The sequence below is a fragment of the Lichenostomus cassidix genome, chromosome 1, assembly GCF_008360975.1.
Source record: "Lichenostomus cassidix isolate B80296 chromosome 1, HeHo_3.0, whole genome shotgun sequence".
Lineage (NCBI taxonomy): Eukaryota > Metazoa > Chordata > Aves > Passeriformes > Meliphagidae > Lichenostomus > Lichenostomus cassidix.
Window position 1 is genome coordinate 69,513,233 of NC_139479.1, and position 14,335 is coordinate 69,527,567.

A 14,335-nucleotide genomic window follows, 5' to 3' on the forward strand; every position below is an offset into this window, starting at 1 on the left:
TGTGGCCTGATGTTATGTTCCCATCTTGCCAACCAAGCAGCTGAGCCCTCCTCACTCCTCAAGCTGCAAATGAGAGGAGGATATGGACAACAAGCTCCTGTCTTGTGTCCTCTCAGTCTGACTCCCAGCCAGAGCAGGACACTCTGGCTGCTTTGTAGGATAATGATCAGCAATTTCCCAGAATCGTCTGTCCTGCTAGCCTTGCTCTAACTGCAAGTTTAGACCCCTTTGGCCATGGAGATATGCTGAAACTCTGCATCCTGATAGGGCTTGACTGAACTGTCCTGAGCCATGGTGGGTTTTAATTTGATTTTTGACAAGTCGCTCTGTGAGTCCTGTGACTTCAAGGGTGTCCCATATATACGTATGAAAATCCTAGTGCAGCACTGTCAGCTTTCTTGGTACTCCAGAAAACATAAGGAAGGATGAAAAATAAACTCAGAATAGAGCTGTCTATATTTGTAAAAGGGAAATGATCTGAAGAATTTCTAAGTTTAACCACATCTTTTGGCAAGTACATCTGCCCTTTGGCAAGGCAGGCCATTTCTAATCACGTTATCATAGGCTTGCTTCTGCAGCAATTAGTGTGCTAGACAAATATTAAGTCCCTGGAATACTTCACACCAAAAGAGATGGAGAAATAGCCTGACTTTTCTCTACTTGATTTCATAAGATTAAAAAAAAAAAAAAAGTTATACTACAGCTCTGTTAAATGTGCTCTAATAGGCTGTGCCTTCATTTTACCAGTGACGTAAACATTAATAGGATAATTTAGCACACTGATTACATGTTCATGTAACTCCAGGAACAACAAATAAAGTAAACCACAACAAAAGGCATTGGCCTGCCATGTTTTGTTACGTTTTTAAACACATTTATTAGTGTATTTGGGGCCAAATGTTGCTGGAAAAGGCAATCTTCTTATGTCTTAGTGGTAAGGTCCTTTGATGTGTACTGCAGTGTGATCTGCAAGTGTGGTATCTTTCCACAGTGCTCAAAACTCCTGGGACAAGCAGCATGACTGTTCTCTGTAGGAACCACTGAGGGAAAAATCTCAGATCTTTGCTAATTCTTACTTAATTTTCAAGTCTTCAGAATTATTCTGAAGACTGAAACGGTAAGAATTGTGAGTCTAAGCGTGGGGTGAAGCTCCTCTTGCCCTTTTCCCCTTCCATTCTGCCCAGTGCCTGCTTTTCCTGTTGAATGTTACCTTTGCTTTGGAGGAAGGATGTTGGCAATTCATCAGTTAGAGAAGAGAAGCACAGAAATAAATTTTATATGGAAGGAGTAACATTTTCTGCATATTCCTCTTCTGTAAACAGAGAAAGATGAAGCTGATAAAATCTCTGCTATTTAGTATCCTGAAATATAAACTATATGAAGTCAGCAACAGACGAAATAGAATAGAAGAAATAACAGCTGTTCAGGCTTATTTAATATATCAGTGTTTAAAGCCAGGAAATCTCTGTTGTAGTGGCTGCTTTAGTATCTATCTGACAAAACATTGCGGTCAATGCATAGGGTTTTTTTAATGAGACAAAAGCAGCGTGAAACTTTGAAAATAATTGTTAACACTGGCAGAGAAGACTGGAGATGATTTTTAACCTTGAATAGGCACTTCTTTGGAGTGCACAGGCCTAGAGCAAATGCTTTTCAGTTGTAAAATATCGATCTGTTTTCAGCAAAGAATTAATAAACACTGGGGGGAATAAAAGGAGCAGGGGAAATATTGCTCAGCAAATGAAGTGAGTCTCAGACAACCATGCCTACCCTGTCAAATCTTATTACTAAGACACTTTACCTATATTGTAAAATTGGTGCTGTACATTCTCTAATGAAGGGATTATTTTAAAGCTGTGAGCATTTGGGCAGGAATAAGAGCCTGGTGTTGAGAGAGACATCTATAATGAGAGATTTTAAATCAGGATACATTATTAATGAACTGCACAGGAGACACACAAACCTGCTTTATTGGGCAAACTGTAAATGAGCCTATTTGGTAAGAACATACAAAATGTGTGGGTGCTGAGAGAGGATATTTTGAGAATTTAACTAATTTCTGAACAGTAAAGGCATCCAGTCTGGCTATAATTGGTGCCTGTGGCAATTGTTGATACCCTGACTACATTAGCTTTCTGTGCCCTTTAGCAGAATTGGGAAAACATTTCTAGTACTCGTTAAGCTGTCTATTATCAAGACTTCATAAATATACACATTTAGAATAGATGATTTGCTATCCCAGTGCCTTAGAGCACTTAAATAAATTAGTTCCTACTATTTCAGGCATTAATTTTGCAGTAATTATGCATGAAGCAATAATGCAATTAAAATTGCCTTCCAACTCGCTCAAGTGGGAATATTTTTTGAAAATAATACTTGATCTTTTCTCAAAATACACTCTAGAGCAGGTGGATGTGCTGTGTGGCTCAAAACAGCAGTGCAGGACTGTTCTACCTCGAGATCCTCAGTTTGCCTGCAGCTGAAGTCAATATTAACCAAGTATTACCATCTGTTGGCTTTTCTGACCTCTGATTTATTCCCCTCTCCCCTTTCTCTAGTGGCAAAGTGCCCACATCACAGCTGGCATCAAGTGCTTCAGCAGTGGGGTTTCTTATTTAAAGAATGCAGCCACACTTCAAGGCAGGAAGCATGGGCTAGTTTTCAGTTTGCAATGTTCCAGTTTCTTTTTGCACAGTACCTACTAGTTTCGCATCTTTGCAATATCTGCCATAATAAAACACAGCAATGTATCAGCCCAGATTTCAGCCTTAGGTCTGAATCTCTTTACATTTAAATTGGACCTCTTGTTTCTTGGGAGAAAAATATATATTTTGTAGCTGAGTTACAAATAAGCTTTTCCAGCTTTTTGGCAGCTAGGTAACAGTTAAAGTGAAAAGATTTTTTTTTTCCAAACAGAAAAGAGGTTTAATAACTTTGTTCATAGCAGTACTGGAGTTGAGCCTTGCAAACCCCTGGAGCTTGGCAAGCCAGGCAGACTTGGCAAGTTTTCCTACCAGCTTACTGAGTCTGAGTCAAGCATGGCTTGTTGCAACTTCAAATATATTTAGTACATTTTGTTAACATGAACATTGAGGTGGAGGGTTTTTGAGGTTTTTTTTTTCCTTTGCTGACCCTAAGGTATACCATGCTCTCTCTACAAATAGCTGGTCCTTAAACCATGCATGGCAGTTTATGGCTTGTGTTAAATAAAAAATAAATGTATATTCGATGCAGAGTATCTGATTTACTCTTGACATGAAGGTATTGAGGAAGGATGAGAAAGTATCCCACAGTCTTTCTGTCAGTTGGCATTTCATAGTGTGAATCTGTGGAAAACACAAGCATAGCTATTGCTTTTTGTTGCATCATAACAGCAACAACTTCTGCCCTCTGTTTGGAACCTGTGATGCATGAAGAATTGTGTAAGTGTTGAAAATGTTCTCACTTCTAATTTTCACCTGCATGGATACTGCTGAAAGAAAAAGAGTGCAAATTGGACGTTTGGAATAGCAGGACACTGAACTTCCTAAATGTCAGTTCTTGCCTATCCAAATTATATCAGCCTTTGAAATAAGGAGAAAACTTTTCTATAGAATAAAATTCTTTCAGTGTTGAAAGATGCTGCAGAAGGCTCAAGTCAGTGACAGCTAAATACCTATTAAGTCCAGTCAGACACAGCCATCTCAGTATTCTCCGATATCAATTGATTTGTGTCAATGTGGCATAAGCAGGGTCTTTAGTGAATTCTGTATCATGCAGTTGTGGCAGGGTAGTACATCTGGAGCAGAAAGAATTGGTCTGTTGAGTGGGTGTTTTTCACTTGTATTTTGACAGTTTGCTGCTTTGTAAAGCATCCTAAGCTCTGCCCTACCCAAGTTTTGTGTGATTCTGTCATTATTATTGCTAATATTTTTGTTGGGAAATGTGAATCTGAGAATCCAAGATGTTAGATTTGCCTGGTTTAGGGTTTGTCTTCTAGCCATGGGCTAGCTACAGAAAGTCTGTCTGCTTTGTTTTACCCTCTTGATGGAAAATCAGCTCTATCTGTTGCTGGAGGACTGGTTGTGGGAAGCTATGGTTTCAGAAAGCAGTTGTTTCCTAAGTAGCACGAGCCAATGTTGTAAAAGGCCTCATCATTTGCTACCAAACCTTTGAAGTTTGCTTTGCCCAGTGGGATCTAGAAAACTGAGCAGCGCACAGTCAGGTTGCCAACTAAGCCAGACAGGCTTCTGATTTGTGAGCTATTTATGGTTTCTAGAATTGCTGCCCTCATTCATTGTTGCAATTAATTGCAACAAGCCCGGAGATGATGAATGACTAGATCATTATTGCTAAATATCTGGGAGTGTGCTTTTTTAAAGCTCTGATTCTTCCTAGAAGAAACCCTTGAGTTCCTAACTTGAGCACCCCAAATGAATTGTGGTTTCTTTTTGCAACCTCAGGCTTTGTACCGAAGATCTTTCATATGTTTCATTTGAAGGGCTGATGTGTAGAACTGGCTGGAACACTGCAAGGGTGAGAGTGCAACTGGCCAGTGTGCTGCTTTGGGCCATTAATTGTGTCCCTAGAGCAAGATTTAGAGAGTATTCCTTCAAGGTATCAATACAGTACAACTGATGATAAAAAGTTGGGATGTAGAGTGTCTTCTTGTGCTTTTAATGGATGGAGCTGGTGAGGTGAACGCTTGAAGGCTTATTTAATTGAATGCATGTTTTGCAATGGGAAAGAGACTTTTTTTTTTAGGAAAACTTTTATATTTTGCAGTTTATACTGGGCTGGTGCATTTCAGCTCAGTGGTAAAGGAATGAAGCTATTGACCCCTAATAAAGCTTCCAAGGGCACTTGTAAACTACAAGCTGTAAGAAGGGCAGCGGGTATTGAAAAGTGCAAACTTCAGAATAATATAGTGAGAAATAAATAGAAACCCTGTACTTGAAAGAGCAGATGAAGGTTAAAACAATTCCAGGAAGTAAGTTTAAATAGATAACCTACTGTGCAAAGCATAGCTATAAACAGATAATTTGGAATCAGTGTCGTTGTTTCTTACTTGAACACATAGTGTGTTAGAGCCAATGATTAATTTTAAGCAAGAATGGTGATATAATAGCCGTAAGAACAGCTGTCGAGAAATAAGAATTCCACTAACCTGGTCTCTGGTTTGTGAACAGTGGTAGTTCTCTGGCAGATTCATCTGGTCTCCAGCTTTCCTTCTGTGATTTGTTTCAAATTGCCTATTGCATCCACAGCATCATCTGGCAGACATTTCCATCAAGCAGCTGTGTATTGTGTGAAAAGGTTTCACTTTTTCTTTTGTGTAGCCTGTGAATTTCATGTCTTGCAGCAGTGCCTATTTGAACAGTTATTTGTTATTCTTTCCTATCTTGTAAATACTTTAATCTTCCATGAAGTTGCCTCTGTCCCGTGTTAGAGTCCTGGTCTGTTTAGATATTGCATTTACGAAAACAATGATAGGTCTTGATGCAGTCTCATTTTATTCCATATTTTTATTCCTAATTATTCTGTATCCATTTTGGGTGGGAGCAGGGAAGAGATCAGATGAGGTAGGGCTAACTACTTGTCATCTGAGGTGTTCTGCTAGGACACTGATATTGCACAAGTGAGCCAGAGAATCAATGATGCTGGTAGGAGAGTGCTGCCAAATGAGTGACAGAATGGTGTCAGAAAAGACACCTGGCACTAAGTGCTGTGGGCTCTCAGGGACTGGGAAGGGAATGGGCATGGTTAGCACTTGACTGCTCTGCAATACCTAGGATATCCAGCGCACTGTGAACTTGTAAAGTAAATGCAACACAAAATATGTTGAAATGGGGTGATTAGAGGGTGTTCTCACACCCAATATTGAATTAATTTTGAACAAAAAAAAAAAGTAACATGGTGTACTGTGGATTTTAAAAGGGACTAGAGCCACAAATTCACAGAAATCTTTTGTTATCTAGTAAGTGTAATGATTTCTCATGCAACCTGTTTCAGGATGCCCTTAAATAGCTTTTGTTCTTCCAGTTTCCAATTTACTTGGAAAATGATAATTCTTTCCCTTTTTTGTTATATTGTTTCCTAGGCTTCTTTCAATGCCCACTAAGAAACTTTGCTCCAGCCCAATATAGCAGTTCCTGCTTCAAAAAGGTGCTTAACCAAGATTAATAGGCTCACAGAAGCTGCATCCAAGGAAATGCTGAATAGAGTTTACCTATGCACTGAAGCTTAAAGCTATTTCCTGGGATCGTGTCATTACTGAATCCCCTCAGTTGGAAGGCAGCTTGGAGTCCATCTAGTCCAACCTCCTCTTTAAAGTAGGGTGAATATTAAATGCAAACCAGGTTCCTCAGGGCTTGCCCAGTTGGATTTTGTAAATTTGTTAAAGGATAAAGACTGCAGCCTGGTTTTGCAACCTCTTCCAATTTTAGTCGTTAAATTGGTAGTTTATTTAAAAAAAATGTGTGCATCATCTAGACAATAAAATTGTAATGTGATCATGATCATGTAACTGACAAGTAGGTATTACTGTAATTCTGAGACTGTAAAAGTGCAACACAAGTTAAGCAGATCATCCATCAAAACACAGTTACATTGAAAATTCTGGTCTTTACAAACCATGGTGGAAGTGAGGTTGGCTTCTGGCTTCAAGCATGTTAATTTGCCAGTGATAAGGATTTTTAAATAGTTTGATGCCATCTGTTGTTCTAGAGTAATGATGTAAATACAGCAAGTTTTTTCCATAGCCTGAGTATTTTATTTTAAACAAGGAGTACTCTGCCAGTATTTAAAATGTGGGACTTGAAAATAACTGCCTGGCACTGTAGATAATTATTTTTAGAGCATGACAAGCATCTGTCTCCAGATGGTGGTCTGTATTGCACATCCTTCTCCTCTACTGTAAATGGAAGCATTTACTGCAGGAGTAATCTAAAGCTTTTTGTAACTTGTCTCTTTTTCAGCTTTGGTTTGCTTTCGTTAATGGATTTTCTGGGCAGATCTTATTTGAGCGATGGTGCATTGGTCTGTATAATGTGGTAAGTGCTACATATTTTGACTTGATCTGCTTGGGAATACTGTATTATTTTGCTGTGTCCCATCTTTCACAGGTAACTGTCCTAGATGTATGTCAGGAAAGGTGAGTTCATTTGTAAAAGCCATTTTGAATCCACTCTGAGGTAGGAAAAAAATTATTTAAAATTATGCTTTTATTGCAAAAAGAAATTTTGGAGAACACCTTGAAAATAGATGTTTAGCCTAGTATAACCTGCATAAAACTCCTCAGATTTTAGATAGAATTTAATTTCCTCTTTGAAAGCATTTTGAGTGTTTTGTACTGAGAATTTGGTGACAGTTCATGCTCAGAATACTCCTAATCTTTGAGTTTTGATTAATTTTTTTCTTCCAGACCCCATAGAGTTAGATGCTCAGAGAAGCGTTATGCAGTTGCTTTGGGTTGACTCATGCTACATTAGGTGCAGAAAAAGAAGTTGCATCACTGTGTCACCAGCATTTTGCACTTGAAACAAGAGCAGGATATGTCAGTCTGGGAGTGGTTTCTGATCTCCATCATGGTCTGCAAAGTGCCAAACTGTGTCATATGAATTTATTACTTTAATCAGTAATACTGTTTAATCAATCACATAGATTAAAGTCTGAAAGATCTCTGGAACCAAGTTCCATAGCATACCATAGACCTGTGCTGGTGTTTTCGACAGTGTTACCTTTATAATGTTACTGACGAGTAGCCTGGTGCCTGGATTTATAAGCTGTTAGGACACTGTCAGTGTTGAAGAATCTCTTTGCAGTGACGGAATTTAATTTTTTTCCTTAAAAAACTCATTCCAAATATATGCTAATACAGAAAAAGCCAGCAAATTATCACTGAGTAGTATTAATGGAAGCACTTAACTTCTGTCACATTAATTTTAAAAATGATGGCACAAACCCCCATATTCCATAAGATTTCATACTCTTAGTTGAAAATACTTATTCAAGGATTTATCATTCCCTTGATTCTCTTCACCCTAATTTCTTGACTGTTATGCAGTCTCTGTCATTCATGTTTAGATATTTGCATCTATTATCTTTAAACCTCATTTGATGAATCTATCTACCCTACCTAAAGCTTCTGGATAAAACTCATCTTCTATAATCAGAAACTAAACCTTGTTTTGTAAGGTCACTATTTTCTAAAATTAGAACTGATTGTGTGGACTCATGGAGAATCAAGTGCTAGTAGGATATAAGGGACTCCACAATTTGAAAGGGTTAGATTTTGAAGTGCTTTTAGCCAAGTCACTCTCTTCTGTGCAGATTAACCCCTTATTTCATTTGTAGTCTTATTTAAGTATAACGTGTATGAAATCATAGTAGTATCATAATTCCTGATTTTGCACTGGTTCACACTGGGGGGTTGCCTTTGTAATTAAAACCATTAGAAGATTAACTTCAAGTGAGAATGTAAATGCCCCGATAAACTAAAGAAACCTGGGGAAATACATTAAAGCTGTATGAGAACATGGTCTTCTTTGGAATGTGTTGGACCAGTGCTCTCAGTTCCAGTTCTGTACCCTGCTGCCATTTTTGCCATCTGGTTTATCACTTCATGAGCAGAGATGCACAATTCCCACTAGACTGAGGGTTGTAATTACTGATTCTCACTAGTCTCTATTCCTCCACATTGTGCTTTGTCTGCTTCCCAGCTGCCAGCTTGCTGCTGGTGGGAATCACAGCCACCTTCTGCAAATGTGCATATGCCCTAGAAACAGTTTGTAACTCCAGCCTGCCTCTTAACTTCTAGCCCACTTCTCAAACTGTTAAAAATATATGCATGTATGTATAGGATTAAAAGTGATGTTTCTGATATAAGCTATTAATGTGAAAGGAAGTGAATGAAGTTTAGTGTTCCAACTTGCACCCTGGTGTTACTTTCAGTCTGCCTGCACTGCAGACTACAAGAAACATGGATACCCAAGCTGGCTTTAAATGAGCTGCCTCGGATCCTGGAAACACTTTAAGAGCAGCAATGTCAAAGTCAGTGGAGGCTAATTTACTCTGCTTCTGGCAAAGTGTCCTGCTGCCTGTCTTGGAAAGCTTCCGAGGCTTGGTCATCCAAGCGTCTGCCTGTAGCACAGACACACACTGCAGTTAATTTGTTCCTATCAGTTCATGCCTGCCAGGGGAATCCCCAAAGTACCATAAATGCAGAATGGCCTTTGTTTCTCAGTAGATGATTTTTTTTTTAATGTGATTTCCACATTTGCTCAGTCTGTAAACTTAGTGTTGGTTAAGCACATTGCATATCTAATTAGGCTACAACTGCAGCTATACTGGAACCTATTTCCACAAGGCTATTTTGTAAAAATACATGTTGTCTTTCCTTTGCAGCCTGATGTGACGTGTCTGACCCTTGCTGGATTAGCTGGTACATCAGACATTAATGATGCTTAACTTCTTGGGTTTAGGCTTATTGGTTAATAATATGAATTTTCTTGCATTTTTCTTTCTTTTGTTCGTAAGTCAATATTTGAGTTACAAATTGGTGAAATTAATGTTTGGACTTGTTTGGACCATTGAAAATTATGTCAAATAATATGCTAGGTAATAGTAAGTCTTCAGTGAAGTTTGTGTGAGTTTTGTTGTTGTCTGGATAAGGAAATGTTATATGAGATACACTTAAAACTAAGAGCTGCTTTCAATTAGTATTTTCTTTCCTTGCAGATTTTCACAGCGCTGCCACCCTTTACTCTGGGAATTTTTGAACGATCGTGTACTCAAGATAGCATGCTTAGATTTCCACAGCTATACAAAATCACTCAAAATGCAGATGGTTTCAACACAAGGGTAAGGGAAACCCTGTTACTTCAAGAACAAACATAAGCATTCTTATATTCCAGATTTTTCTTGTCAGAAAATAACTTATCTCCCACTGTTACTTCTGCTTTATGCTAGCCACTGACAGTGGTTGTTCAGCCTCCCAGTTCTTTCCAAGGAGTTATTTTATATTTAGATTAAAAACATCCTTGTTTATAAATAGGGATTTTCTGCTATGACTTCACCTGAAACTGGTCCTGAAATATCCATAAACTTTGATTCAAAGTTAGATTCATATCCAAGTATGATTTTCCAGTTCACAGCTACTGATAAGTCCTGAGTTTTCCACCTCTATAGGAACTGGGTAACATTGCCTGGATTTTATTTAATATAAGTGTTATCATAACATAACTCTCTACTAGGGTGCTTTTTCATAGTATAGCTGTATTCCAGTAGTTCTTTTGGAAAATACAATTTGAATTGGTTTATTTGAGTTCTGAGTTTTGAAGAACACATTTTGCTCCATTTTGCTATTTAGATGCTAGAAAATACCAGCATTTGTTATTCCATCTTTATTCTATAACAAGTACATCTAAATGTACTTCTGAATCAGTCTGTACTTCTGAAACTATACAATAGCTTTGTTTGGAGAGGAAACTGTAGAGTACATACAGCTCTAGTTCATGCAAAATGGCATTATCTGCAAGTTAAAAACTGTGGACCACAAAATATTTGCCCATTAAGAGAAAGTAGACCATTTCACAATACTGAATCACTCTTTTAAAATTATTCTTTGAGGTAATTAAACACAGTTGACTCCATCTGTCTGCCGTGCTTCAATAAAGATCTTAAACTGAAGCGTGCTTGCTTATTATGTTTTAAACTGGTAGAATAAAATGATTGAACTGGACCAGTGTTTTCTTGTGAAACAGCAGAAATTGTGGGAGGAAATAGATCCTGCAGAAGTTTAGGTATTTTACTTCAGGACAAACATTTTCTGACTCTAAATTACACAATGAAGTGTTTGTTAGGAGTTAGAGAGAGGTCAAGAGTTTTGGACTTTACTGATGGCTTGGTTTGTTTTCCCTCAGGTTTTCTGGGGTCACTGCATCAATGCCCTTATCCATTCCATCATTCTTTTCTGGTTTCCACTGAAAGTGCTGGAGCATGGTAAGGGCTTCATTATTTCTTACGTCAGTAACTGATGTTCAGTCTTACAGAACCAGTGTGTTTGCAGAACGGGGGGTTGTGACAAGTCCCAAGAAAATAATGCTGCCAGACAGTTCAATAGTCTGTAGCTGCTGAACTTGGCAAGTTGTCTGGTGTCTTTCAGAAATTCTTCTAATTTAACGTAATTTTTGTTCATATAGTAACTTTAATATGTGAGCAACGAAACTGCTGCTTTGCTAAAAAGTCCTACCCAGATACTGAATGGTGTTGTACAAAATGCCCTTTTTTTTCCGTACAACTGTTTGCTTTATATCTTGTTGGAACTCTCTCATTCCATAACACAGTACTGTAAAAAAGAATTGGCTGGAATGGAAGTAAACCAAATCAAGAGTCAGAGATATTGAGGAAATGAGACTTTTTGGTGTACAAATTAGGGTTATTGAGTGTTGCTTTTTAGGGTAACGCAACTATGTGGTATTTCAGGGATCAGTAAATCTCGTATAGTTCCTACCTAGCTTTCCAGTATAGTTGTGTGGGTGGGAAAAACCATGGGAAATCTGTTCTTCGATTGTAGTAAGAAATAGGGTTAGATCAGATGAGGAATTTAGGGGTAGTGGTGAAGAGAATATTTATCTGAAATCATAAATTCTTCACAAGTGAAACTCTTTCCTGGAGAGCACTGATTTTAAGAAAATACAGAATGGATTAATTGGGGAAGAGGTGAAAGAAATGGAAAGGGAGGGAAGATGAATGTCAGAGGCATGATGGTAAAGATACTTGGGGGGGTTAGCTTCATGTTTCTCTACTTGGCTGAGTAAAATGTCAGTATCATATCCTCAGTGGGAATTTCACATGCTGGCTGATGGACCATATAAGAAAGGGACTTCCCTTTCCTCTGTACATGGGCTAAAACAAAGTTCAGTTTTGTGGGAGAGGGGCTTTTACGGTTGGTTGGGTTTTGTTTTGATTTGAGGAGTTCTGATGTTCTATTACACTGTTTTTATGACAAATGTTAATCTTGAATAGCTCTTTTTAAAATTCAATTTCAGAAATTTTTGGTTGACACCTACAGTGCTTATAGTTAAAGAAAATTACATAATCTTCCATAGATGTTTTTCTAATTCCTAAATAGATAATGTGCTTTTCATTTCAACAATTATAATTATAAGACTTAAATACCAGCTCGAAGGGTAACTTTCTGAGTTCCTTTGAATATGTTTCTTGGTTTGTTTTCCAGAGAGGAATGAATGTTGAATTTTCAAGTTTTTCTGCATTTCCAAGTGCAAGAAAGATTTCAGTGCCAGGGACAAAAATGTGCCATTCACACTGGGATGTTATTTAACCTCTCGAGTTCCTTAGAATGTGAAGTAAATATAGTCCATGAATGTTCACTTGTATAGGTACAGAAATGAATGTTCACTGAGCATCCTGCTGTTCTCATTAGCATAAATATAATTTCTTTTAGAACCACATAGCCTCACAAAGTGAAAGGTCATGAAAATTGCTGAAAAATAAAGACATTAACTTACTGCATTAAAATGTATAACTTTTTTAAAGTTGAGACTTACAGGAAAATTTATTCAATTACTTAAATGTTCACTGTGATGTTACACTAGTGCATGGCCATGTCATGTGAGCTTATTCTATCAAAACTGATATATGTTTGGGCATGCCTTTTTTTTAATAAACTGAGCCTTTTGGCACCAGCAGGATACATTGGGCACGGGAGACTAAATTCCCTAGCGCTCTTACCTTTTTCACTGACACCACAGGAAAGAGCAGGGTGACGGTTAAATTTTGGTGTGTCCCTGTGAATGATGTGGTAAATGCCTCAAGCCACTGGGGAGGAGCTGGGCTGAGAGAGGTGCCAGTGGCTAGAAACCAGGCCAATTCCTAACCAGCTGTCTCAAGCTTTAACTCCAGTTGCAGTATTAGTCATTAGTCTATCTGCTGCTGTTTCTTAGTAGTTAATATTGAAAAGAAAGGAGGGATACAGAACTAGCAACTCCTGGAAAATATTCACAGGCTGTCAGTTCTTTGGAGACAGACATGTGCAGCCATCATAGCAGAAAAACAAAACAAGTAGCTTAGGTTAACTGCACTGACTAAATATATAAGGCTTTTACCTCTAAGCTGGGCACAGTCATCACCACAAAGGTCAGGGTGTCAGGAACTCTTCTTTATAGGCATAAAAATAAACTGATCCTGGAGTATCCACCCTTTGTTTAAGAATGTCAGATCCAGTTTTGCAAATAAATCTACCAAAATGTTACTGTCACAGTAGGAGCTCACTGTGCTAGGCAGTATGTGTTTAGGAATGAGTCCAAGGTTTTACCTTAAGCCTTTTTGTCCCTGCTGTTCTTGTTTTTCCCCAGAAGTTGTCTTAAAACATGTGAAAATAGCAATACTTACCATGCTTGAAAAATGCTTGAAAACTGCTCTGGGTATAAGTTCAGTTGGCATTTGGGTGGTGGTTGAATGTGTTTTCATGGTGTTCCAGTTGGATTCAGGAAGGGCTAAGAGAGACTAAATGGCATTTGAAGTATTACCAAGGTGGGCACTTTCAAATGATAGATTAACGTGTATGTATTAACATGTATGTACTTACCCTTGTGCACAATTGAGAGAGAAAGGGTGGGTGGAGACTGAATACTGCTCAGTCACTGAACTAACCTCCAGTGAGATATTGTAGATGTTTATATGTGTCCTTTACAGACGAAACATTCACTGCTCTTCTTAATTCAGCTCTCTTCCACCACAAATCAGCTGGTGTTTTACTGCTTTTTCATCACAGGCTCACAAATAGTAAGTTTTGTTAGAAGTGACAATGAGTAGTACAGGACAGATAGCAACAGAAAAAGTGACACTGACATACCTCAGCTCTAACAGGCAAATTGCATGTTAGAGTTTGGTGAACACTTGCCTTTTGCTAGGCCAGCTTTTGGCAGCCAGGACTATGGATATGTGCTCTGTCTGAGCATCGTGTCTGAGGCCTGGCTGAGCACAACTTCTGCATTACCATTACATCACAGCTTCTAAAAGTGCTTTTAGATGTTCAAAAAGGCAAGATTGGGACCGGTTATTTTCTCCTGAAAATCTCCCAGTTATTTTGTCCATTCTGTTGATAAACCTGTAACGAATGTGATCATTTTTATGTTGTTCTTTCAGATGCAGTATTCACAAATGGACAGGGAGTTGACTATTTATTTGTTGGAAACATAGTTTACACTGTAAGTTTGTGTATTTTTGAATGGTAAAATTTCTTTTCAGCTTTTTTTTACCATGAGAAAATGGTGTAAACCTGAAAAAAGTGTGTGAGCAAAATAAAATCAAGCTGATGCTGCATGCATGGGTT

General features: G+C 38.1%; 1 protein-coding gene across 6 annotated transcripts in view; it reads left to right on the top strand.

Moving 5' to 3' along the window:
- ATP8A2 (ATPase phospholipid transporting 8A2) overlaps positions 1-14,335 on the top strand; it is a 314,444-nt gene that overhangs the window by 196,427 nt on the left and 103,682 nt on the right. For all 6 annotated transcript variants that reach the window (XM_085062609.1, XM_085062619.1, XM_085062628.1 and 3 more), the window contains 4 exons: positions 6,957-7,031; positions 9,718-9,840; positions 10,902-10,980; positions 14,149-14,210. In XM_085062609.1, coding sequence (XP_084918735.1) covers positions 6,957-7,031; positions 9,718-9,840; positions 10,902-10,980; positions 14,149-14,210 — 339 coding nt within the window. The remainder of the gene's footprint in view (positions 1-6,956; positions 7,032-9,717; positions 9,841-10,901; positions 10,981-14,148; positions 14,211-14,335) is intronic.